The sequence below is a fragment of the Rhinolophus ferrumequinum genome, chromosome 7 (genome assembly GCF_004115265.2).
Source record: "Rhinolophus ferrumequinum isolate MPI-CBG mRhiFer1 chromosome 7, mRhiFer1_v1.p, whole genome shotgun sequence".
Lineage (NCBI taxonomy): Eukaryota > Metazoa > Chordata > Mammalia > Chiroptera > Rhinolophidae > Rhinolophus > Rhinolophus ferrumequinum.
The window spans coordinates 4,805,543-4,833,296 of NC_046290.1; the positions used below are offsets into that span (position 1 = coordinate 4,805,543).

A 27,754-nucleotide genomic window follows, 5' to 3' on the forward strand; every position below is an offset into this window, starting at 1 on the left:
AGGATCTTTAAAGAGGAAGTTAAATTAAAATGAAGACAATAGGGTGGATCCTAACCCAGTCCGACTGGTGTCCTTATGAGAAGAGATTAGGACACAGAAGAAGCCATGTGAAGACACAGGCAGAAGAGAGCCATCCACAAGCAAGAAAGAGGTCCCAGAGGAAACCAAACCTGCCCTCACCTTGATATCAGTTTTCCAGCCTCCAGAACCGTGAGGAGATGCTTTTCTGTTGTTAAATCGCCTGGTCTGTGATACTTTGTTACTGCAGCCCTGGCAAAGTCATACAGTGTCGTGTGCCTGCCTTGGCAAGCCCACCTGTACAGCCTTCTGGTCTCCATTTTTACTGTCAACCCCAAGGGTCTGAACAGACACATGACTCAGAGGGTGGCAAGTCCCTTGTTTTGTTCAGCACAAAATAGCCCACACATATTTGCTTGTATCCATAACACGGCGTGATACTCCAAGGTTTGTGAGTTCCAAGGACAAGAAGCATATTATGATTCTATTGACCAAGTTATCTATCACATTCTTACATACAAGAACATTTTAACCCCATATAAGGTACCCAGAAGGCAGTGGAATAAGATGCCTGGCGCAGGCGTGCTCACCCTTCGCACTATTAACACTAAGAGCCAGATCCTCCCACGCTGTGGGGCCTGGACTGGGCACCGTAGGATGTTCAGTGCCCCTGCCCTCTGCCCACAGTGAGATTGAGGCCCCACAGCAAAGGCAAGAAGGTGAAGGAATAAAAGAAGCTATGACCTGAAAGCCCACGGTAGTCACAGGCCTCAGAGAGGGAGTCACGGGTGAAACCACGAAGGCCAGATCCCAGGGAGGTGACTGTATCCTGGAAGAGGCTCCATTGTTCACTGACATCCCCTGGGTCCACGGGGCTGTGTCCTGGGCTTCCTACCTGCCTTGATAACTTACATCCTCTGGGTACTTGAGCACCACTGGTTTCTGCACCTCATCTTTCCCATGAAGGGTGACGTGGGAGGAAGGACTGTTTGCCAGGGTCCATCCTCCTCTTTCAGGGGGTCCAAACGGTAGTGTTCACATCTCAGTGCATCTGTCTCTGACTCACGCTGACTGTGGTATTGGGTTGACCTTCACTGCTCTCCCCCCAAGTATCAGTGGTGGTGGTGGTGGTGGATTTTTTCCCTAATTTATTTGGGATCTAGCAGGAGCGCACTTGAAAGTAGCTAGTACACCTTACGATTCCAGCATGAGGCGATCCCCCATTGTCCCTCAGTCAGAAATTGGGGATGCCTTTTAGTTTGTGTCCAGGTTTGTGGGTATTAGTAAGAATTTTCTGGACTTGGTCTATTCAGTGAGACTGCTTGGAGGGGTGGGCAGACTTGAGAATCAAGCGTACCCTACCTCATGCTTAGCTCTGGAATCTTCTTGGCCATTGGTGTTGGGGGTTTATGATACAGGGCCATGCCCTTTTTGGTGTTGTTGCCATAGTCGGCGAATTGTCTTTGTTGCTTTTGATGAATGTCGGCCATTTTGTTAGAGAGGGAAGTCATACTCTGTAGTTTTGCTATGACACATAAATTTGGCCACCTGTCTTATTTGTACATGTATAGTCACCCACAAACAGAGCCAGAATTACTGATCATGTAGTGTGATGAATATGTAGAATTTCAAAGGGTATGTAAATAAAACACATTATCCCTGCCCCCTGCCCCCACCCTCCAAAGTAATTTTGACTATAACTGGAATAACCAATGTACATGAAAGAGTTAGAGAACAATTAATGACAAGTGGGCATTACTGACTATGAAATCACTGCTAATTCAGAAACAAATGCGTGTGGGCTTAAACTAATCAAAGGAGACTTCCCAACCATCAGGCTAACATACAGGCGGGCTCCCTGTGGGCCAGGTACTGCTCTAAAACCTTTGTAAACATTAATTCCTTTAACCCACAGCAACCCCGTTAGGAGGGGCTTTTCCAGTCCCCTTAAAGATGAGGGGCAAGAGCAGATTTAGAGGAGAAGGAACAAGGAAACAAAACACACAATAGAACAGGAGAGAGTGTGCAAGGGGAAATTAGCAGACCCAGCTCTTTGGAATGTTATGAATGAATTGCTGAAAAGTTGTAGATCAGACTAGATCAGATAATGAACGTTGTAGAAATACTTACATTTGAATTTTTTTTTAACAGTCATGAAAAGGATCAATGCATTCACTAGGTAATTGATACTGTTAATGTTTTTGATATTGTGCTGATGTTAGCAAACTACAACCAGCAAGTGCATAGTTTTACAGATAGAAGCATTCAGCTGCAGCAGGACATTTGCAAATATAGTTATTATCGTGAGTTTTTTTGAAATAGTTATTCTGAAAGTTAATAACGCTGTTTCACTTTTTAAATGTATGGTATTTCAAAACATGAGTTTTATTCTATAGTTTTGCTGTATTGAGTACAGGATGACTGAGCACCAGGCATCTCATTTTATGTAAGTTTCACAATTTTGAATCCAGTTTAAGAAGCCTGAGGTCCGTCAACTGAATTGAAATTTTGAATGCTTCTTTTAAAGATCTTCTTCTCTACCATAATTGCCTATATTATATGCAGAGAACATCTTGCTTTGGGTAGTATAGTATAGTATAGTATAGTATAGTATAGTATGTTTTTATGAGCTACCAGAAAAAATACTTTAGTGAAATCCCTAAACAGAGAGCAGAACATTCCCAGATATGACAATGGATTGCTGAAGATTGAATCATGAAATATTTGAATGCCATTGCATTCATTTTCTCCTTTCTTTCCAAAATTTTTTATTAAAATAACCCTCCTCAATTTTATCCAACTTTTGGTTTACTTTTATTGTCTTGAAAAACGTTAACTGTTTAAAAAAAGAAACACACTTTTTTCTGAACTGCCGTGTTTCCCCGAAAATAAAACCTAGCCAGACCATCAGCTGTAATTCGTCTTTTGGAGCAAAACTTTATATTATATTATATTATATTATATTATACCCGGTCTTATATTATGTAAAATAAGACTGAGTCTTATATTAATTTTTGCTCCAAAAGGTGCATTACAGCTGATGGTCCGGCTAGGTCTTATTTTCAGGGAAACACGGTAGTTTACATGAATTTATGTCTAAAACAATCTCAAATTGAAAGTAAATCGTAGTATTTGTAGATAGCTGCTTAATTTCCATTGCATATCTTGTTTGCTGTAAGGCATTTGTAAGAATCATTTGATGGGTTAATTTGAAACAGAAGCCACAATGCGAGTGCAGTGGAAGGGAATGAAAGGGCCTTCACTTCATTTCCTCACCGAGAGCTGACCCTCTTACCCCACATAAGCCCAGCCTGAAGCAAATGTTTGCTGAGAATTAGAAGACGAATGGTGAGTTGTGTGTGGAGATGGACACGAAGTGAATTCACAGAAAATCAAGTTGGAATCCCAAATGGGTGAGACTTGACTTGACCGTGGGCATTAGGGGCCTCCTGGAGAGAGAGGCTCTGGTCTCCAGAGCCTGTAGAAAGTATTTAACCCTGGATCCCCCACGCCTTTGGAGCCATGAATGTTGGAAGCACCTGCCCTCTAGTCTGCATGTGATGGAAAACATGGTCCTTCTTCCCCCCACACTTGGAATCAGGGTGGGCTTGTGTCTCACTTGAACTAGCAGAATATGGGGAAATCATGTTGTGTGAGTTCTGGAGTGCTGCCTTCGAGGCCCTGAAGATCCCTTCTTGCTTTCTGAGGCTGCTGCCCTGAGATCCCCATTCAGAAGCCTGTCCATCCTAGTGGAGGGTTAGTGACCACCTGGAGGAGAACCGAGGCCCAGCCACCTGCCAGCAGCAACTGCCAGACACATGTGTAACCAGGGCTATATTGCGCTTTGCAGCCAGGCCAACTATCCCGTCAAATGCAGTCATGTGACTGGCCCACAGCAACACTAGCAAAGGAACCACCCAACCAATGCACAGAATCATGAGAAAAGAAAATGCATTCGTGTTCTGAAGCACCAGTTTTGGGGTGATGTGTTTTGCAGCAATGGGTAATTGAAACATACCCCTAATCCAAACCAGGCTTGAGCTCAAGTCAGCATGAGCCAAGGAGCTCATGCTGGTGGAATAACGTGCTGTTTTCCTTAGAAATCATTGCAGAGGATTCAATATTTTATTAGACATCAGCTTTTCACATGTCAACTCAGCGCTCTTAGAAATCTGCTCACTGTTTCATAGATATTTTTATTGGTGTGCCAAAGTTGAGAATTCCCAAGCTTATTTATACAGATGTAGTATTTCCAATTAGTCAATAAATATTTTTTAACGTAACAGCATCTTCTCATTGGCCGTGACTTCCATCCCCATGCTGATCTCAGTTTCCGTTTCCTGGCAGGAAACGTGTCCACTTTTCTCTTTGGCAGGGCTGCAGTTTATCAGTTGTTCATCCCCCCTTGAGCCCCCTCCACACTGCGTCTGGGCTGTGCGCCTTCCCTCTCACCGATGCTGGGTCAGCAGCAGGAGGAGCCTGCCCCAGCATCATTTACATGAGCATTTGGATTTGTACGTGCAGGAAAACAATGAGGAGAAGGCCAATTCATCAGCTCCAGAAAGATCAGATAGCAGAACACCTTTAAGAAAAGTATATGAAAACGTGAATGCACTTCAGTCTCCACAGTTGCCCTAGAAATCTATGTGTCCATGCCTACTAATGCATATTGTGACAGAATTAAAGACATCGATCTATAATATATGTCTACACCTATAGCTATGTAGATATCTGTAGTTATAGATATATACATGTACACATATATGACACACATGTATTATATATACATATATTTATTATATACATTCTCCCATCAGTTCTTTCTTTTTTTTTCTTTGTTTTAGTTTCAGGTGTACAAAACAATGTAATAGTTAGACGTTTATACCACTGATGAAGTGATAATCCCTCTCCCCAATCTCCTACCCCTCTGACATCGTATATAGCTGTTACAATTCCATTGACTTGATTCCTTACGCTGTACTCCACATCATGTGGACTACAACTATTAAATTATAGTTGACATTCATTATTTCCGTGTTTCCCCCAAAATAAGACCTAGCTGGACAACCAGCTCTAATGCGTTTTTTTGAGCAAAAATTAATATAAGACCCGTATGGTATGATATGATATGATATGATACATGATATGATATGATATATGACATAAGACCCGATCATATCATATCATATATCATACAGGATCTTATATTAATTTTTGCTCAAAAAGATGCATTAGAGCTAATTGTCCGGCTAGGTCTTATTTTTGGGGAAACAGAATATTCCTTCAGCTTCAGGTGTACAGTGCAGTGGTCAGGCATCTACACTGTCCATGAAGTGGTCTCCCTAAGAAGACAAGTGTCCATTGGATACCCTATAAAATTTTTACAGCATTATTGATTATAGTCCCCAAACTGTCTTTCATATCCCCGTGGCACTATTATAGTTACCAATTTATGCTGTCTAATCCCTTTCTTTTCTCCCTCATCCCTACCCCCTTCCCATCTAGCAACCCTCAGTTTTTCCTCTGTATCTCTGAGACTGTTTCTGCTGGTGTGTTCATTTATTCTACTCTTTAGATTCCACATATAAGTGAGATCATATGGTATTTGTCTTTCTCTGTCTGACTTATTTCACTTAGCATAATGTTCTCTCGGTCCATCCATATCATTGCAAATGGTAAGATTTCATTCTGCTTTATGGCCGAGTAATATTCCATTCCAACAAAGAAACAAAAGAAACAGTTCTTAACAGGATTTAAGTCACAGGTCTTAACTCCCTTGTGACTGCCACCTCACTTTACCCCCTCTGAACCACACCTATACTTGTTTTGAGTTTGTTTGTTTATTTGTTTTTGCCAAAATGTTTTAATGTAAATGAAATTGTATGTGACCAGGGTTTGTAAAATGAAAAACAATATATGCATGCAATGAAAGGACTTATTGTTTTGCAAAAGGGAAGAGTGATTGGTTGAAGTGCATATTGGTTTTTTGAACAAAGCATTCTAGTTTCTTGGACAATAAAATAAGTTGCTTTCCTTGACAAACAAGCACTGGCCATTAATATGGCCCCCAGAACCCTTGGCCCTTCCTTCTTCGTCCTCCTTCCACTCGTTAAAGTCACTCTTCGAGAACCAGACAAACTCAGTCTCCCCCCAGTCTTCTTTGTCAAATCCCAGTGATATCTCCTTTCTCACAGTTCTTTTCACAGTTTTGGTACCGTGTTGGGGTTTGAGCAATTGGGTTCTTTCCTCCATGTGTCACTAATTGTTTGCCTCCAAAAGACTGAGAGGTAAATTCTAAAAAGGGCCTCTTGTGGTTCCATAAAGTGGTAGGAACTTACATGGAAATGGAAACCTTCAATTCCCCTGGCTCAGCAGCTGTATTTTTTATACGACCAAACGGGATTCAAAGGCTGGAGTGATTTGGTTGAAGTTTTCTATATAATAGCAGAGAATGGGCAGGAACCCATGTTTTTCTCCTATTTCAGTGCTATTTCTATTACTAAGTGCTGCTACTCTCTGTCATATATAAATATAATGACTGAATTTTTTGTAAAAGTCAAAGAAAGATAAAGCAAGACCTTTTGAATAACTAGAACATTCAGTGTGTTCTGTTTGATTGACACAAGATTTCTAAGGAGGGACCTCAGAGAAACAAACTGTTCTAATGGGAAACAACAATAGCAGTTGTTACTGGAACTTAATTCTGGGAACCGGCTTCTTCTCTGAGACCTGCAGACATGACTTCAAGAGAAGATGCGAGAAGGGGTCGATGTGGCTTCACGTCCCTGGTGGGTCATTTCTAAGTGCAGTGTCTTCAGGGTTTGATTCCGAATGGACACCTGGCCCTTTCATCCTACCGGCCAGTATTAAGGACATCAGCTCTTTCCCCAGCACCACGTGTAACCCAGTGGCTGTCCAAGCATCTGGAGTCTGTCCATCCTGATAGCTACTTTCTGGAGGGAGAAAGAACACGTATCACAACATCCTTCTGGTCGTTGTATTGCTTTGGCATCCTGATGTAACTGCATTTAAAATAACTGAATAGAAATAAGCATTTGAAGGAGAAAGACATTTAAATTCTTATGAAAAGGGCATGACACTGCCATCCTCCCTTTGGAAAAGTAAAGCAGATTTAAGTGTTCATTATAATATACGCATGGCTTATTGAAGGGACAGGGTATAATATGAATTGCTAAACCTTAGCCCAAATTTTAAGTTAAAGTTTTCTTCACTTAAGTTGGATTTTCCTATCAACTGAAATAATCACAAGAATAGCATTCAAATATAAAATTATATAATCGGCTGTTTTCATACGTTAGGAACTCTTCTGAGCTCAGAATGACCTGAGCTTTGGTCTAAAGTACATTGAAGTGTACTAACTCTGTAGTTCTTGTACGAGGCACAACTTAACAGAACAAGTTTTAGAAAAAAAAGAAAACATTGCCAATGAATAATAATTAGAGTTTTAAGACAGGGATATATTGAAAAATGGAACCCTCAAACCAAGGGCAAGTTATTTATCAGATAACCTTTGTATATGCCAGAGTGAGCCTAATTCTCTGTAATTAGACAATCTTTTCTAGCAAGAGAAATAAGTAATGGTATGCATCTATCAGAGTAATAACAACACTATATTTCAAAATTCCCCTTAAGGAATCTCTCCAATGTACTTGGAGAGAGAATGTAACTAGGTTGTATATGGTATATTGAGCACTTGGGTTTGTGTGTAGCTTTCTGATAATTTGGCAGGGTACACAGCTAAATTAACAAAAAGCTGAAATATTAATGGAAATAATCTTGTCCGATTATGAATTGAGTTGAAATTTATCATGTGTGCCATAATATTGGGCTTTTCTTTCAGAGTACAGCATGTTATAAGGGAAGACAGACACATTTAAAAGTGTCTCAATTCACCACATTTGAGTACAGAGTTTTGGTTGAGGCTCGCCCTGTTGTGCAGTGCTGTGTCATCCAGAGGACACGTGCAGACCCTGAAGGACGGTTTCTGTTTACGGGCTCTAATCAGAGGTCTTGGAGTAGGGATCTTTGGGTCCTTTCATTTGGCTGGTTGGCTGTTATCCAAATCTTTATTCCAATCTAAATTCACGGATTCACTAACACTTTTAGAAAAGAAAATCTTTGGGGCAGGGAGGGGGTCTGTTAGCTCAGTTGGTTAGAGCATGGTGTTAATAACACCAAATGTTGCTGGTTCGATCCCCACATGGGCCACTTTGAGCTGTGCCCTCCTTAAAAAAAAAAGAATTAAAAAGTCTTAGCTCATTTTAGTTTATTCAACATGTATTTTTCAAACGACTTTTAAAAAGCTGATCATCCATCTACACTTAGCTCTAAATTATCATAACTGACATTTGGTCATTAAATGAAGCTACAGCCAGGGAAGAGAATTTAGATTCAGTTCTTGTTTTTCATGCATGGAATCTGTCTTTCTAAGAAGCATGGCTCTGTGTGCTTTGGAGTTCACCGTATTCTTACCACAGAACACAAGAGGGGAAGCAAAGCTGTTTAGAAATCTCTTGGTTAGCTTTACCCCAAGCAGACCCTAAGTCAAGGCTCTGGGGACAGTTGGGAAGTGGTTCCAGGTAAGAGGAGGGGAGGGAGGTCAGTGACTGAGACGGGCTGCTGGTGGCAACAGGGATTTAGTCCTGCTGGAGACGCTCCGAGGAAAAGTGTGGAACATGTTCCCACCTGCCTGTGAGCAGTGTGGGTATGGAAGCTGGAGTGTTTCTCCATCAGTTACTTCCTGATTGGTTGAGACACAGAGGACTGTAGATTTATGAAGTAGTAGACTGCAGGACTTCCAAAGGAAGTAGAAGGAATGTGGGTAGTCAAGGACAACATTGGCTAGAAAAAGCGTGACTATAAACACATGTAACCGTTGGGAGAGCCTACTGAATCACCAGTAGGGAGATTGCTCTGTTCCCAAAAGCATACGCAGGTTATTGTCATAAGATGATTATTGCAGAACTGTATCAACTAGGTATGACTTGCTGTGTTTTATTTTTTCTTAGCCCTGGACTCACCCACCACCCATCAGAAAGAGTACAAGATTCTTTTTCTTTTTTTAAAATCTAATGAAGCCGACCACCAGACATCTCTGTAGACACACAGGTTCCACTGGAATTTCTAAATAGATAGAGTAGGTCTAAATTCATAATCTGTTGTATTCTACATGCTACCATTTCTTATCACTGTTTTAGAGGTTAACAAATTTATATTCGGTGTCTCCGTGCTTTGAGTATGACGGGGGTTTGGTGGCAACACGCCCCCCTTTCTCCCATCTGGCGCTGCTCTGTCCATGTCTGAGGGTGTGACCAGCCAGGTCCCCTGACTGTGGCTGATGGCAGTTTCACTCTTTCCTCACTAGCCGTCCTCCATCTGTTTAAAAAGATTTTGAACATCATTCTTGATACAGTTGGCTGGTAGCTTTCCTTTTATGATTTATTTTCTGTTTGTCCCACCTGTTTAACGTTTTCCTTTGACTTTTATTAATTGATTTATTTTGGAATAATTGATGATCCCTTCCTCATTTTCACAGTTAGCTGATTAATCACACATTCTTTGACTCTTTTTGTCACTAATATGGAAATTGCATCCATTCTGGACTTTCTGTAGTCTAATATAAATAAAGACATGAAAGAGGACTTCCAGAACTGTTTCAGAAAGTGGCAAGAACAATGGGATAGGTGTGTTCAAAGTGAGGGAGAGTGTTTTGAGGGGGGTTAATAGCAATATCTCTTTTACTACAATAATTTTTGTTGTTTAAAGATTCACCACATTGTTTGATCATACCTCATATAAACTTTCAAAGATTACCCTTCTGTCATGCTTTTCCTTAAAACATATTGCCTGTTTTCCTTGAAGAGATTGGACAAGCACCACTCTAGCTAAAATAAATGCATATTTAAATAAGTGTAATATTGCATGCTGTGCTGTACTGAATTTAAAGACCAAAAATAGAAGAAAAGCTCCTATCACTTCTTTGCGTTCCACCTGTAGATTTCATAGATGACATTTACAGAAGCAATATTCCTGACTACGTCTTCCTAATCGTTCAGAATCTCTCAAAGGGATTGAAGGGTCATCACAGAGGAAATGAAATATTTGAAAATATTTGTCTTAGCTAGGAAACGTGAAATATTAGTTGACTTTCTTGTACTTTAGCTCTTGTGTGAACAAGCAGGTAAAAATGACTGTTTCCTATCAGAAACTGACCACTGGTTCCTGACATTCTACCGTGATTTGTGCTTCCCTACTTTAACATCAAAAGAGAAAAATAACAGCCTTGTGGAAATAACTTCACCCTCCCCTTTTCTTCACGCTGAAGAACATGTGCTTGGAACTCAATAAATAAGATAACGCACTCTGACCTCAGAAGATTTTTTTTTTTCAATATGTGCATCTGGCATCTGTATTTTAACCTGTTAGAAGTAGTCCTGAACTCGGCCCCACTGCAGATCAGGGATGATCATTTCACATGTTACTTGGATGTTCCCTTAGTCATTTGAAATGTCGGTCTTCCCTCCACACCTGTCCCAGGAGCGGCTTCTGCTGTCCCTGCTGCCAGCTCACATAGCCATGGAAATGAAAGCAGAAATCATCCAGAGGCTGCAGGGCCCCAAAGCCGGCCAGATGGAGAACACAAACAACTTTCACAACCTGTACGTCAAGCGACATACCAACGTCAGGTGCGCTGCTCTGCTCTTGTTCTTCCATAAGCCTGGGGAGCCCGTTCCATTCGCTGCATTGGGGACGTTTTTAACGAGGAGCCCACAGCTAACAATGGCCTGTCTCTTTGTAACTGTTAACCCTTCGCACGTGGAGTAGATACCACCCGTGCGCTGCCTCTTGGGCCTTTACGTTGAGATAAGAAAATAGGGTCCCCCACTTTATTGGACTGAGTCAGCCCTCTTAGCTCTGCTCTCTGTGGCTGACCTTCAGTCACAACACGGAGAGAGGTGGACAGTGGGGTCTTTATTCTGGGAACTCCATGGTGTCCCTGGAGCCCAGGACACTCAGTGTTGCAGTAGGATTGGGGGGAGAGTCAGTGAGCTCCCAGCACAAGGACGATTCTTCAAGATGGGCTTGGCAGGCAGGCCCCATAGAAGCCTGCACTTTCAAGGGAAGAAGGATGAGGGTAGTGGGGGAGGGGACGAGGCAGGGGTGTGAGTGGCAGGAGGTAAGGCCCCCCGGGGCCATCTTGGAAGCTGGCTGCCATAGTAGCTAAGGCAAAGGATTGGTTAGGCAGCTTCGATGGCTATAATTTCTTTCAGGTTGCCTAGAATAAGTTGGCAGTACGGAGTTAAATTTAAATTCATACAATATATTTGGAATCCTAAAGTAACTTAAGTACTTAAAATTCAGAAATGTAAAACCTTCGATGGCATGGAGTACCAATTGTTTTTAAAAGAAATATGAAACCATGTGGCTTTTTCGTCCTGGAACGGGACAGGTCTGAGCAAAGGAGCAGGCACAAGGCATGGGTAACACAGATTGTCTAGTCAAAAGCTGAGGGTTTGGGTTTTTCAGTGAAAACCACTGGGATTGCAGATGGTACCAAAAAGATCAGTGGCTAACTTTAGTCCTGCTTTGACCATTCGTTCAACAAAATGTGTATTCTCTATTAATAGTATTTACTGCCTCTTTGCTATCTGATGACGGTGGTGACAGTAATAACAATAATGAATGGTAAGAAGAAGAACCAGGAGGACAGGACAGGGAGGGAAGGAAGAATTGACAGGCCCATTGCTTTCTGGATCGTCACAGCTTTCTTCTGAATCCCGCCCACGAGTGCGGAAACACTCACAAACCCATTACGTCTTTCAAAACAGACACTTCTCTTAGTCCAATGCCACCAATCCTGATCCAGCTCTGAAACGAGCCCTCGTGTAGCCCAGATCGTAGAGATTGTCCCACACTCTCCGGCTCAGCTCTTTTATTTTCTCCCTCCTCGGAGCACTGCTCTGGTTTTCACCTCCCCCGCGTCACAGAACTCTTTCTTGCTAAATTCACTAGCAGCTGTGTTGCTCCGACACCTACGACTGACTGGCTTCCACACCCTTATCTCCTGCCTGCTCAGCCATGCCCGACCCGTTGACCTCGCCCTTGTCCTTACAGAATTCTCCCATCCCTCCGTCTCCTGACATTGTGTCCCCTGTGTTGTCTTCCTGCAGTCTCTTTTGTTGTTTTCTCTTCTGTAAATCTAGCCTTGCCTATAAATTAGTGTTTTCAGGGCTCTCTCCTCACTCCTTTCTGTTCTCTCCCAGGATTTAATTACCATCCACATGAGGCTAAGACACAGAACTCAACCATAGCTTTCCAGACTCATCTACCCTCTGGATGTCTTCCTTCTGGGTTTTCCACAGATGCCGCCATTAAACTCAGCACAACCAAAGCTGAGCTAGTCATCTTCCCCTACGAGCCTGTCCTGATTTGCCCCTCCAGCGTGTACATCCCGTGTACAGAAGCTGCACTGTCATTTCCTAAAAGTGACTCTCCTGGGCTCCTCACCATCTAATCGCCACACACACACACACACACACACACACACACACACACACACTCCTCTCTTATAGTGCTCTGCTGTTTCCTTTATAACACTTATTATCATTGCTATTGGCTGTTTTCTGGTGTCTTCATTTGTTTGCTCCATCACCCCAACTAAACTCTGAGCTTCAGGAAAGTGTACCGTGTCTGCTTTATCCTGGCAGGTAGTAAGTAATCCAGAATATTTTGCTAAGTCATTTTTCTTTTAGGAAGATTATGATTCCAATTTTTCTTTGAGTTAATAAAAACAGGATTGGGCTTTTATTATTTTGCTTCTTTTACCTTAGGAATTCTATTAATACAAACTCATGCTACAATTCAAATAGAAACATGCTAATTTGATATCAGAATTATGACAGTGTAATGAACTGTCGGGATGAATACCAGAGAGGGAGGGTGTGTCAGCCCTGAGAGAGAATAGAGATCAGTAGGAATGGAAGGTTTAGCCAATGTTTATGTATTCCCTGTCCAGGGAAGTGACATTTTTATTATGAAAATATAAATAGAAAATGTAAAACAACATATGCGCTTTTAATGGGAAAAGCTACCATTCCTTTCTTCAGGAACATGAAGTTGCCAATGCCGCCCCTCTGTCTTACTTCCCACAGCATCCTGTACGCTGACATTGTTGGGTTTACCCGGCTGGCCAGTGACTGCTCCCCAGGGGAACTGGTCCACATGCTGAACGAACTCTTTGGAAAGTTCGATCAAATTGCAAAGGTGAGTATTCTTTAGTGGTTCTCTTTAATTTTGAAGTTGTATAAAATTTTGGCTTGCTTGTCCTCTGGCCCCTTATCAACTTTTTACTTTTTCATCAAAAGCACCCTTTAGGAATGTTGTTTGTAAATTTGTTGGAATGATTTGCCATCGAGTCCCATAAGCCTCAACCATGAGTCAGGGATGAGACATGCCATCGTTGCATACAATTAGCACGTTTGTGTCTAGTTTGAAAACTTCTGCTTATATGTAATTCAGCACACATATAGCAAGTACCTTTAAGATGAAGACTTTTATTTGTACATGTCTCTGCTGTTCTAAGGTCCCCTTTCAGCATTCTGATGTCAAGAAGGTGGAAACATGGTTTCTTCTCATCCAGTTGTACTATCGTGTCTTCATATTGTTCACCGGCATTCTGGAAGAATCCCTGAATAGGATGCATACTTTCTCCTTAAGCCCTTTATTTATTATATCTCATTTTGGGTCATTGACCCTTGTGCCTCTTGAGCAGAAATTAAGTTCAGTAGTTGCCATTCATATGCTCATTTATGGGAAGTTTCACAGAGAGGAAATGATGACAAGTGATCTAAAACCATACTAGACCTTATTTGTTAGGGTTTCTGGTGGGAATATTGATAAAAAAAATTTTTTTCTTCTTTGTTAACCCTTCTCTTAAAACAGCTTAATTGTTTCTTTGATTTGTTGTTTCCAACAACAACAACAAAAATACGTATTATTATGCTTATTAAAATGTGTCATTTTTCTATGGAAGAATTGGCCCCCAATTTACTTCACTGCAACACTCATCTTGCTTTTACATAATACGCACGTTCCCGCCACGCCTCTGGGGAATAAACCTGGCTTGCAGAGGCTCGCAGAGGCTCTCAGAGGCACCCTTCGGTCAAGTTCCCCACCAAGTGCCTTTTGCTGCCCGACTGACCATCACAGCTCCCACTGGGGGTCCTAAAAGTCAGTAAGGGTACGGGTCTTTTTTCTTCCTTTACCAAACAGGAGGAAGAGGTTCAGATTTCTGGGTGTTCACTTTTAGAAAAAGAAGGATTGAAACAGAATGTCCTGACAATTTGAATTAAAGCCAGGTGTTTTTTGTTGAACTACCTGGTCACAGTAGGAAGCGTCATCCCTCTTTTAGCAGGTGGCAGCATAGCTCCATTGTTCATGTGGTGCTCTCCCTATGTGATGTCTCAGTGTCCCAATGTGCCGCTTTTATAAGGACCCCAGTCATATTGGATTAGGGCCTGCTCTACTCCTGGATGAGCGCATCTTAACTATTTCCATCTGCAGCAACACTATCTCCAAATAAGGTAACATTCACAGGTACCAGGGGTTAGGACTTCACTACATGAACTTGGGGTGGCCACGATTCATTGCCCATCACAGAAGTACTCACTGGGGCTTCCTGTTCCTCTCTGATCATTGTAACAGGACGATGTCCAGGCAACATCAGAATCCGGCCCAGGGTTTAGGCCCCAGAGGCAGCAGGCTTTGGTCATCAGTTCATGCCTCCTAGTTAAATAACAAGGACTTGGAGAGCATTGAAACACGCAGACAGCTCAGTCCACTGACTGAATACTGTGGAAAGCACACAACTTTTAGCTGAGGAACATGAAATCATTGCCCACTCAGTATTATTTAAAAAAAAATTAAACCACTTTATTGAGGTATGATTGGCATACACAAAGCTGTACATCTTTAGCATTTACAACTTAATGAATTTGGAAGTAAACATACACCTTTGAAACTATCACCACAATCTATACCATAAAGATACAAAAGTTTCCTCTTGCCTCCTATATTATTATTATTATTATTATTATTATTATTATTATTATTATTATTTTGTGATTAAAACACAGCATAAGATCTCCCTTCTTAGCAAACTTTTGAGTATTCCGTGCAGTACTGTAGACTATAGACACTGTGCTGTACAGTCTCTAGAACTTACTTACCCATCCTGCATAACTGAAACTTTGTCCCCTTTGACCAACCTCTCCCCATTTGATATTCCTTAAATTTAGATCATCATGTAAGTGCCTAATGCACCTCAAACTCGGTGATTTCTTCTTCCAGGAGAATGAATGCATGAGAATAAAAATTTTAGGAGACTGCTACTACTGTGTGTCTGGACTCCCGATATCTCTCCCTAACCATGCCAAAAATTGTGTGAAAATGGGACTGGATATGTGTGAGGCCATAAAGTAAGTGTAATGCTTGGTAAGATCTTCTTTAACTGTTTATAATTTGCAGTTGTAATTCTCACTTGCAGCTATTTCTATTTTTCTGTCTACCGGCCTTAAATATGTTACTCTGCATTTAAATGGAAAGATGCAGATAGCCATTTATTGGTATGGGAGTAACTCCATCCAAAGTAAGACTTCTGTGTTTTGTATTATTATTGTTGTTGTTATTATTATTATTAGCCTCAGATTCTTTTGCAAAACTGAGTTATAAATCTGTGGAAAAGGACAGCTTTCTTTTTTTCCAAAAGTGAGTTTTAAAAAGTCAAATATCTCCTCTGATCTTAAGGAAATGTCTGCACTCTTTCGTGATTTCTGACAAATAATACGGCTACACACAAATTGTACAAAAAGAGAGTAACTTTTACCACCAGGCAGCAATGATATAAAAACCCAGTCCAAAATTACTTCATCTCGTCAAAAATGCTCAGCTCTATGGAGTTAATTTCAGTTTATCCCCCTAGTATGTTTCCGTATTGTATCTGTATTCTCTTTCATTGTAATCGAGAGATTTCCTCACGTAGAATAAATACTGTCTTACGGTTGACAAGGACAGGACAAAACTATGAGGAACAAAGTTAATTTTCATTACTGGCACCACGGTGAATCCTTTAGTAACAAATGCCCTTTGTAGATGCTAGAATATTCTTATCAGTGATTGTGCCTCTTCTTTGTTGATTATATGATTGAAAGGTTTTAGTTTGTGGGGTATTTTGATTGCCTGTTTTAGTCCAGTGATCTTACCCTATCCTCTACATATTTTTGGTCTAATCAGGATATGAAGTAGATGGTGGATGTTCTGCTTCCTTGTCTCAGGGTTAGAGCAGATGGGGCTCTAAGTGAGAAAGCAACAGGTCAGGCAGTCACTGTGTATGTTTGTCATGTGCTAAAATGGACAAAAATGTGGTGTCCAGGGAAGAATAATGAAGCCCCCTGCAGTCTCAAATGAGTTCAGGAGACCTAAGTGTTCTAGAATCACTAGCTGAGTCGCAATCGCCACAGGCCAGTGGGAAGATCAGGGAATGGGAGGCAAATGAATAAAGTGAGATTGAAGAAGGATTCCGGATGAGGGGTGGTTAGTGTGGCCTCAGCTTGCCACATGGAATACGTTGTGTGGGGACTAGCTGTGTCCTACTCGTTTCTCCTCATAAATAAATTGTTTGTGTTTCCTGATATGTGAAAAATAGGTTTTGTTTATTTATCAAGTAATGAACTGTTGCCAACACACGATGTAAATGAATATCATCCATGGAACTAATAGGTTTACCGAAATTTATAACCTGCCCCTGGAGGCAAGCTCTGTGTTGGTTTCAAACAAAGAGTGAATTCCATGAAGGGAAGGCATTTTCTCTTGATTTCCTTTTCAAATTAATGAGGGAAAGATTTTCAGAGAGGACAAGTTTACTTATGGTGTGCATCAATGACATTGGGTTAAACAGTCCGCACGTTTACTGAGGCTTGCTTTCTGCTTTTGCATCAACTGTTTTCTAGTTCAGTTATGTTTACCTTGTTCCAATGTGTTGAAGAGCTTTTAGGAGAAAGAATCCATTCCATCCACTGGCATGTTCCCAGTTCATCAGTGATCTTTTTTCTGTTACATTTGTATTGTGGTAAAATATACATCACGTAAATATTGCCCTTTCAACCCTGTCTCCGTGTGCAATTCAGTGGTGGTAAGTACATTCAAAATGTCGTGCCGCCATCACCACTGTCATCGTCCCCAACAGAAACTGCACTAAACAGTAAGTCCCCATTCCCTTCCCCAGCCCCTGGTCACTTCTCTTCTACTTTCCGTCTCCATGACTTTGCCTATCCTAGTTATTTCGTATAAGTGGAATCATATATTTGTCTTTTATGTTTTCAAGCTTCATGTACTCTGTGGCATGTGTCAGTAATTCTTTCCTTTTCATAGTGGGATAGTATTCTGTTGTATGGATATATCACGTTTGATTTATCCATTCATCATAGATGCTTAAGTAATATGTGTCCAGAATCTCAGTAATTTAAGCAGACTTGAGGAAACTTTCCAGAACTCTTGCTTATAACTACATTAGGCTACCCCGTGATCTGCCACTCATTGACCACGGCTTCCATATTCTTCCTCTGTTATCAGCACCAGTTTGGCTCATACACAGTGGACGAGATATCAATCATAGATTGTTTTATTACACCCCTAATAAAGGCTAGGGAATCTCAACAAATTTCAGGAATTCTTTGTTCTCTCTCACATGCAAGGACAAGCAGTTTCATTCCCATTTATTAAACCGTAAGATGAGGATGAATACAGGAATTCTAATTTTTTTAAGATGGTGAGGAGAAGGTGCCCACTTAGCACTTGGAATTTTGCCAGATCATCTCAGGTTTTTTTATAGGAACGAGGAACATGGGTCCAGGAATGTTTGCCTGTGGTTTTTCTGCCATGTTTGGACCTCCACACGATTCAGAGACTCAGTCCCTGTTTGCTGTAACACCACTACAGAAGCACGTCAGCTGCTGTTTTGGATGGTTCCCAATGCTTAGAGGATTTTTTTTTTCCTGTCCTGACATTTGTTAGTCTGTCTCAGGAAGACAGACAGCACTTGACATCTCTTCTGCTCCTTTTAAAGGCAAATGTAAACTGTAAACTGTTCTTAATCCAGGAAGTAATATTCAGGCCCCTGACTTTACGAGTCATTAAGGGTCCTCTTAATCTAGAAAGTTCATCTGTTATTCTTGTGAGATTTAAGCAATTGCATCCACATTTTTGTATAGGTCACACAGATTACCCCTACATGCATTAAAACATTGGGTCAGTCAACTCATTTGAACCCTTCATCAGCTCATTTTTCTATGAAAGAATCAAAGGACATGGAGATTGTTCTAAAGAGTCAAATCATCAACCAGTCAGTTCTGTCAAAGTGGCCACTGGAGGGTGCCTTGTCCTCCCTTTTTACCCCCTCCTGGCTCTCTGCTGACCGTATTTTGGTACAGAAAATACCACAGTGTGGTTGGAACTGTTCTCTCTCAGCAACACAAAGTCTTAAGAACAGTTATGGGTTTTACAACACGTTATTCAGGATCTCATCTCCCAAGGACAGAAACAAAGTAAACCCTTCAAAAATGACCTAGGTCAAGTGATAAACTTGTATCGAAGTGTCTATGTTGCCCCAGGTCCTGAACCCCCTGATGGGTATCCAGACCATGTGGACGAGGTCCGCGTCTTCATGGGGCTGACACTCTGAGAGCAGATGTGGACACAGACGGGCAGTGCCCACTGCACAGGATGGTTGGAGCACCCAGGAAGGGTGCTGGCATGAACCTGGAAGGAGACACCAGAAAGCCTTCCTGGATGAGATCATGCCTGAACCACGGATGGAAGAACGATGCAAACTGGCCACGTGACACCCATGCCCTGTCAGCAAAGGGAGACTCAGGGGCGTGGGGAGCAGAGAGAGGAGCCGTTATGAGCAAAGGCTTGGCAGTGAGGACCATCCCGGGCCTGGGCAGCCATAGCACTGATTGCCTGTGGAGGGCGGAGCGGCAGCACACGTCTTCTATGTCCTGTTGATGTTCTGGCTCATTCTGTGGGCGGGAATGAAGGGTTTGAGTGACCTGCATAGTGCCAAATACGTTGTTGTCTTTGGGGGGAAAACATAAAAGGAAGACAGATAGAGGGGCGGGAGAGGGGAGAGGTGAGGAGGGGAAGGCAACATCTTTCTACGTTCTTGTCTGCAGGAAGCTATTTATTTTTACATGGTGGGTCTGTTTCTTTTTATCATTTTTAGCATACCCAAAGACGTTGTTTTATTATTTAAGCAGGACAGCCATGCCTGTGTCATTTGGAGCAGTCTCAGGTTCGTTTGACTGCAGTCCACACCTGACACCCCTTCCTCCTTGCCGAGCTGCAGTCAACGTCATTGTGTCCTTCACACAGCCTCTGGGGATGATTCGCCCCGGAACCAGGGACGCCTTCCTGTATACTTCTTCTGCAATACTATTCCAATTGATAAATGTACTTCGCCAGCAGAAATAAACAAGCATGGCGAAGCACTGCCATTTCCCCTTAAAGGAAGTTCTTCACTTGTCTCTGTTAATGAGCTGGCGACAGGGTCCTAACGTATTTTTTAAATTAGTTTCTTTTTAGTGACACTTTTTGCATTATTAAAGCTTTTTAAACAGTATTGTTTTTCTCTTTTTGTTAAAAAATGTACACAATTGAAAAGCTTTAATCTCATGGTTATGTTTTTTAATCCTATTCTGGCTAATGTCATTATTAAGCTCACAGATAAGCTATATTGTCTCATCAGCAGAAAATATTCCTGGGGGACATACACTGTGCTAAACACTAGAACTGCACATGGCATCTGAGACCCTTTCTGACAATACAAGGCAATGTCCCGTGATTCTAGTATGAAAATTCAGAGTAGGTGTCAACATGTGATAGGTGCTTGATATACATGGTTGAAGAAGAAAAAGCTACAGACCAAATGCTGCCTCATCGCCACGGTCTGGCCGGATGTGGCTTTACTCCCCAGAGCACTGAAGCTTAGGTCTAGTCTGGGAATAACCAGAAAGAAAAACCCTTTCTACTGGCTCAGTTCAGTAACAGCTACAGGTGGATCCTGATAATATTTCCAACAGTGTGAGAAATTCTGAATGATGAAATGCCCTGAAAACTGGCCAACAGGTAAAGGAACAAGAGGCTGTTCCTGGATGGTGATGTAACTTTCCTTGTCTTTAGGAAAGTGAGGGATGCGACAGGAGTTGACATCAACATGCGTGTAGGAGTGCATTCTGGGAATGTCCTGTGTGGCGTGATTGGTCTGCAGAAGTGGCAGTACGATGTGTGGTCACATGACGTTACCTTGGCCAATCACATGGAAGCTGGAGGGGTTCCCGGGTAAGGATGTTGGAATTCTCTTTCTAAGTTGGCTACATGGTTAGAAAGGACAGGTCAGCGGGTTAATAACTGACTGCTCAGTGTTGGATGTTTTCTATGGCTGCCATTAGTAGCATGTGACTCATGCCCTATGCCTCTTACATTAATTAGATAAACATGACCTGTCAAGTCCCAATTTCACCACACTGGTGACCCATGGTCAAAGACTAGGGATATCAGATCCCAAATTACAGACTTTGCTTACTTGCAAATTTATGCGTGTAGATATAAGGTGTTTACACTGCAGTATAGATAAGGCATATCTCAATTATGGGTGACCTCTGAAACCAGTATTTTTAAAATCAGCAAACTGTGTCATCCATCTCTGGTTAGAAGAGCACATTTCACACAACAGAATTTGGGGACAAGTGATAGAATTTGGAGAAGCATGAGAGCAAACACTGAGAAATAAAACCCATACTTTTATACTTTTTTTAAGGTCAGCACACTTCCTAAAATGCCTCTGGTATGTGTTTCAAAAAATATCCTCACACACAAAAATTTGATCTAATCCAGCTTTATTTGCTGTTATGCAGCATACCCAGGATGCAGGTAGACCCAGACAGGAGTAGATCATGATTCTAGAAGCATCTTTCTGAAAGAGGTTGATAAAGTATAAACCTTATTCACAGTCCATTTCACCAAGAACATACAGCCTTTTCTTCATTTGGGGGAGAAGAAATTATTTCTGAAATCACAAATAAACAGAAAATCTACCTTCTCAGATATCTTTATATATCTTGATTGTGGTTTTAAAATGGAATTTCAGACGTGTTCACATTTCTTCTGTCACACTGGAACACTTGAACGGAGCTTATAAAGTAGAGGAAGGAGACGGTGACATCAGGGACCCATATTTAAAGCAGCACCTGGTGAAAACCTACTTTGTAATCAACCCCAAGGTCAGTATTCTAGACTCTGTAATTAGCCTGTGGCTGCTGTGATTAAAAGGCAGAGGGGCAAATTACTGTATAGATAAGTGTTTTTAGTTAACAATCAGTGTACTTCTTTGCCGGTCTTTCCTGCTAAAATTACTTTAAATGCATATGGCATTTTAATGACGGAACATGTTTTGTAATAATGAATTTAAATCTATTTATTAAAGAAGCAATTAAAATAATTGCTCAGAATGACCAAGTTGTATATGTTGTTCAATGTATGTGTTAGTTCATGATGCTTCTAGGCCTGGCCTAGCAGTTGGGAAATTAAATACAGAGAAATATTTTGCTTAGGCCTTCAGGTGACAGATATCTAATGAGATGAAATACGATGAACAAATAAGAGAAAGGAAAAGTGGGAATTTCTAAAAGGTTAACAACTAAATATCACATGTACCTTTGTGTGAGGACGTCTGTGCAGACGTGCCTACCTTCCATGCAATAAAACAAACCTCTGTTACCTGCGAGACCGTCCCACCCATCCAGACAGTTAGGCCCTGGCTCCTCTGTTCACACCACATGTCGGCCAGAGCGACAGCCTCAGAGCTCTCATCTTTCAGCCTTTCTCAAATTCCTGCCAAATGAGCATTGTTGCTAATTACAGATTGTGAAGCCAAAGCTCTGAGGGGTTATGTAGCTTCCCCCAAAATCACACAGCTGGTACATGGTGCAGACATGAGCAAGAAACACCCCGGAACTGTCAAAAGCAATACCACAAACTCAACAGGGTCAAATGTGTGAACGTGTGCTCAGCCTCCCAGAAATGCCACGTTCACCTTTGCAGACAGACTTCCAGCTCACTTGACAATTGATCTGCAGACAGATGTGTGACGAGGAGGGAGAGCTGTGGGGTGACAGAGGTGGGAGGTGGTGCCCTGGGGAAAAGGCGAAAACAAAAGTAAGTATAAAGAGCATTGTGTTCAAGCAAAGAGCACCAAACCGTGGATAGGCAAGGCCATCTAGCATCAGAAAACAGCTCCGATCACTCCTCCTGTCATATTAAGGAAACACGACCATCAAGAAAAAGCTGAGACAGATCAATATGTCTGTTTAAAAATTTACTTTATAAAAATTCTCTTTAAATGGCTAATTTTTTCCTACGTTTAAATGACAGGTAACTTTCATTACCTGGAAAAAATGCACTCAGCTTGTAGCACTGAATACCAGTAGCACTGAAGGAATGAGGGCCGAGTGCAGAAGCCACGGAGAGTGAAGGGGGTGGCCTTAGAGGAAAGTTCTTGAAGGGCTGGAGCAGGAAGTGAAGGTGTGCACCTGTGGCACACCAGGTGCGATGCTTTGTTTCTCACCCCAAGGGAGAGCGCCGGAGTCCACAGCACCTCTTCAGACCGCGCCACACCCTGGATGGAGCCAAGATGAGGGCCTCTGTGCGCATGACCCGGTACCTGGAGTCCTGGGGGGCGGCCAAGCCCTTTGCACACCTGCACCACAGAGACAGCATGACCACGGAGAATGGCAAGATCAGCACCACGGTACGCCCTTTCCCCACCCCCTACCCTCTGTCCAAGCCTCCCTCCTGTCCCCCCCACTGCCCCTGTCCCCTGCGCCCCACACCTTAATGCTGGATAAAAGCAGGTTCCCAAACCAGTAGGCATCGCCTACCAAAAATACGTTCTGTATGGAATGAAGCAAGCTTACCATCTCCGGCTTCTCCTCCCACAGGCTCCTTACAAACAGCTCTCAGGGCATGAGCGGTCGCCAACACCGCATGGCGAAGGGTTTGAACCTAGAGTGACTTTGCGTTACAACTTTGTAACCCAAGACTGTTACAACTGACAGTAGCAACTGAATACGACTGAACTTTTCTTTGAATCGAAGTTTGTTTCTGGTGTGTGTTTGCTGTCGTGACGTCGTTAGCCTGAGCGTCTTAATCAAAGAACCGGTGAAGGCGTGACCCTGGGAGTTTGGGTAGCAGCGTTAGGCCTGTCTCTTCATCTGCCCTGGTCAGGTGGCGTGGGTGGCACTGAATGTCCTGTTCTTGCGGTTATTCATTTACATCACTTCAACCTCAAACAGAGATTCAAGTCCCAGAGCTGCTTACCACAGAGATATTTTCAATAAGATGGCTGATACAGATAGAAAGTAGAAAGACCTGTAGGAGGAGAGAAAAGTAAATGTAATTATGCACTTAGAATAATCCCCATGGTACTGTTAGATTTTAAAACAATCGAAGAATAAATTTCATGTAGAATGGCATTAACTGTATTAGGGATGGAGCGGAGGTAATTCTCACGTGCTCTTGTCAGGTAACAGTGAACTTCCCCCAGCATATCACAGCGACACGCCCAAGCCCAACAGGTAGGGCTCAGCACTGTAGTTTGACTTGGTTGTATCTCTCTTCTCAACTTCCCTTGTTCTTGTTCAACTAAAAAATAAACACGACTTGATAAAAGACCATGACCCATCAGTCAGCAAGGGAGACCGCGAGAACAAGTCCTGGAGCAATGTGCATTCTATGGGGAAGAGAGAGGACATACAGTAGTAGGACACAGGCAAAGGAACAAGGTCTTTTTACGTGCTGCTGAGGGCTATGATGAAGGTCAAGTGGAGTGAATACTCTGGCCAGGACATCTGGAGAAGACTCAGAGGAAGAGAGGAGGACATTGGGAAAGGAGGTGGCAGAACAATACATTCAGTGGTTCTGAGATGGAAAGGAACCCGGTGTCTTTGGGGGGCAGAGAGGATGCTGGTGTGTCACCCACAGTGAGCCAAAGGAAGGCATGTGGGTAAGATGACTAAGGTAATTGTGCTTAATTCAGCGTAAGTGTAAGGGGAGTCATTAGATGATCTTAAGCAAGGGAAGGACATGATACCATGAAAATGGAGTCAGGCTGCAGGGGCCCAAGAGAGAATGATGCCCTCTAGGATTTCAGTAGTGGAAACAATGAGAAGCAAACTCAGGGTCTGATTTGAATGCAGAGCAAATAAGCCTTGGTGATGGAATGGGTAAGTGCGAAAACGAGGACCAGGGATGAATGCACACATGTTTTCTTTGTTTTTGCTGCACAGCTAGAAGAATGACGTTGCCATGGACTGACATGACAAATACTTGGGGGGAAATCGGGTGATTTAAGATGGAAAATCAAGACTTTGCTAATCAATACGCCTCTTAGACATCTAAGTGCAGCTAGGAAGTGCAATTATAGAGGTAGGGGAGGTGCCCAAGCTGGAGACGTGAATGTGAGAGTGGGTAGGCTGTAGGTGATGTTTGAGGCCATGGAGCTGGATGAAAGTATCAAGGACAAGAGGTCAAAGGAAGAGGCCTGGGGGCATCTGGGGCCTTGCAAACCTTAGAGCCCATTAGAGGAAAATCATCCTGGGATGCTAGTATTCAGTTGTCAATGAAAGTTGATGCTTCGGAAAAAATAATAATTTGGATAATTTTGCTTCAACACTGCATGTATTATTAATGCTAATGGCTAATAACCGTATTTCTTATTTTTAATTTATTGGGGTGACAATTGTTAGTAAAATTACATAGATTTCAGGTGTACAATTCTGTATCACATCATCTATAAATCCCATTGTGTGTTCACCACCCACAGTCAGTTCTCCTTCCATCACCATATATTTGATCCCCCTTACCCTCATCTCCCACCCCCCACCCCCCTTACCCTCTGGTAACCACTAAACTATTGTCTGTGTCTATGAGTTTTTGTTTCTCATTTGTTTGTCTTGTTCTTTTGTTGTTTTTGGTTTATATACCACATATCAGTGAAGTCATATGGGTCTCTGCTTTTTCTGTCTGACTTATTTCGCTTAGCATTATACTCTCAAGATCCATCTATGTTGTCACAAATGGTCCTATATCATCTTTTCTTACTCCCGAATAGTATTCCATTGTGTATATATACCACAACTTCTTTATCCAATCATCTATTGAAGGACATTTTGGTTGTTTCCATGTCTTGGCCACCGTAAAAAAAGCTGCAATGAACATTGGAGCACGCATGTCTTTATGTATAAATGTTTTCAGATTTTTTGGGTAGATACCCAGGAGAGGGATTGCTGGGTCATATGGTAATTTTTTGAGGAACCTCCACACTGCCTTCCATAGTGGCTGCACCAGTCTGCATTCCCACCAACAGTGTATGAGAGTTCCTTTATCTCCACAGCCTCTCCAACACTTGTTACTATTTGTCTTGTTAATGATAGCCATTCTGACTGGGGTGAGGTGATATCTCATTGTGGTTTTATTTGCATTTCTCTGATGATTAGTGATGTTGAGCATTTTTTCATATGTCTATTTGCCATTTGTATGTCCTCTTTGGAGAAATGTCTCTTCAGGTCCTCTGCCCATTTTTCAATTGGGTTGTTTGTTTTGTTGTTGTTGAGTTGCATGAGTTCCTTGTATATTTTGGATATTAGCCCCTTATTAGAGGCACTGTTTGCAAAAATCTTCTCCCATTCAGTTGGTTGCCTCTTTATTTTGTCGATGGTTTCTTTTGCTGTGCAGAAGCTTTGAAGTTTCATATAGTCCCATTCGTTTATTTTAGCTTTTACTTCCATTGCCTTTGGAGTCAAATTCATAAAATGTTCTTTGAACCCGAGGTCCATAAGTTTAGTTACCTATGTTTTCTTCTATGCAGTTTATTGTGTCAGGTCTTATGCTTAAGTCTTTGATCCATTTTGAATTAATTTTGGTACATGGTGACAGATAGCAGTCCAGTTTCATTCTTTTGCACGTGGCTATCCAATTCTCCCAGCACCATTTATTGAAGAGGCTGTCTTTCCTCCATTGTATGTTTTTAGCTTCTTTGTCAAAAATTATCTGTCCATATTTATGTGGTTTTATTTCTGGGTTCTCAATTCTATTCCATTGGTCTATGTGTCTGTTTTTCTGCCAATACCATGCTGTTTTGATTATTGTAGCCCTGTAGTACAAGCTAAAGTCAGGGAGTGTGATACCTCCAGTATTGTTCTTTTTTCTTAAGATTGCTTTGGCTATTTGGGGTCTTTTGTGGTTCCAAACAAATCTGATGATTTTTTGTTCTATTTCTTTAAAAAATGCCATTGGGATTTTGATGGGGATTGCATTAAATCGGTATATTGCTTTGGGTAATATGGCCATTTTAACTGTGTTGATTCTTCCAATCCATGAGCACAGAATGTCTTTCCATTTCTTTGTGTCTTCTTCAATTTCTTTCAAAAATGTCTTACAGTTTTCAGCATATAGTTCCTTCACATCCTTGGTTAAGTTTATTCCTAGGTATTTTACTCTTTTTGCTGCAATTGCAAAAGGAATTGTTTTTTGTATTTCTTTTTCTGAGATTTCACTGTTAGTATATAGGAATGCAATGGACTTTTGTACGTTGATTTTGTAGGCAGCAACATTACTGTATTTGTTGATTGTTTCTAATAGCTTTTTGGTGGAGTCTTTAGGGTTTTCTATATATAGCATCATGTCATCTGCAAAGAGTGATAATTTAACTTCTTCATTCCCAATTTGGATGCCTTTTATTTCTTTCTCTTGCCTGATTGCTCTGGCAAGGACTTCCAACACTATGTTAAAAAGCAGAGGTTATAGGGGACAGCCCTGTCGTGTTTCTCAACGTAGAGTAAAGGGCTTCAGTTTTTCACCATTAATTATGAGTTTAGCTGAGGGCTTGCCATATATGGCCTTTATTATGTTAAGGTATTTTCCTTCTATACCTATTTTATTAAGTGTTTTAATCATAAATGGATGTTGTATCTTGTAAAATGCTTTTTCTGCATCAATTGATATAATCATATGATTTTTGTCCTTTATTTTGTTTATGTGATGTATCACACTGATGGATTTGCGGATGACAAACCATCCTTGTGCCCCGGGGATGAACCCCACTTGGTCGTGATGAATAATCTTTTTAATGCATTGTTGTATTCGATTTGCTAGAATTTTGTTTAGGATTTTTGCATCGGTATTCATCAGAGATATTGGTCTGTAGTTTTCTTTGTGTTGTCCTTACCAGGTTTTGGTATCAGGGTAATGTTGGCCTCATAAAATGAGTTAGGGAGTACTGTCTCTTCTTCAAATTTTTGGAAGAGTTTGAGCAGGATTGGTATTAGATCCTCTTTGAAGGTTTTGTAGAATTCACTAGTGAAGCCATCTGGTCCCAGACTTTTGCTTTTCGGAAGGTTTTGGATGACTGATTCAATTTCGTTACTGGTGATCGATCTGTTTAGATTTTCCAGTGCTTCAGGTTTCAGCCTTGGAAGGCTATCTGTTTCTAAGAACTTGTCCATTTCTTCTAGGTTATTGAATTTGGTGGCATATAGTCCTTCATAGTATTCTTGGATGATCCTTTGTATTTCTGTGGTGTCCGTGATAACTTCCCCTTTCTCAT

The 27,754-nt window shown here is 41.7% G+C and overlaps 1 protein-coding gene across 1 annotated transcript in view; it reads left to right on the plus strand.

Moving 5' to 3' along the window:
• ADCY2 (adenylate cyclase 2) overlaps positions 1-27,754 on the plus strand; it is a 359,401-nt gene that overhangs the window by 235,783 nt on the left and 95,864 nt on the right. Inside the window, exons 5-10 of the mRNA XM_033110844.1 lie at positions 10,576-10,724; positions 13,191-13,302; positions 15,388-15,515; positions 20,275-20,433; positions 21,242-21,374; positions 22,724-22,900. Of these exons, the coding sequence (XP_032966735.1) occupies positions 10,576-10,724; positions 13,191-13,302; positions 15,388-15,515; positions 20,275-20,433; positions 21,242-21,374; positions 22,724-22,900 (858 nt within the window). The remainder of the gene's footprint in view (positions 1-10,575; positions 10,725-13,190; positions 13,303-15,387; positions 15,516-20,274; positions 20,434-21,241; positions 21,375-22,723; positions 22,901-27,754) is intronic.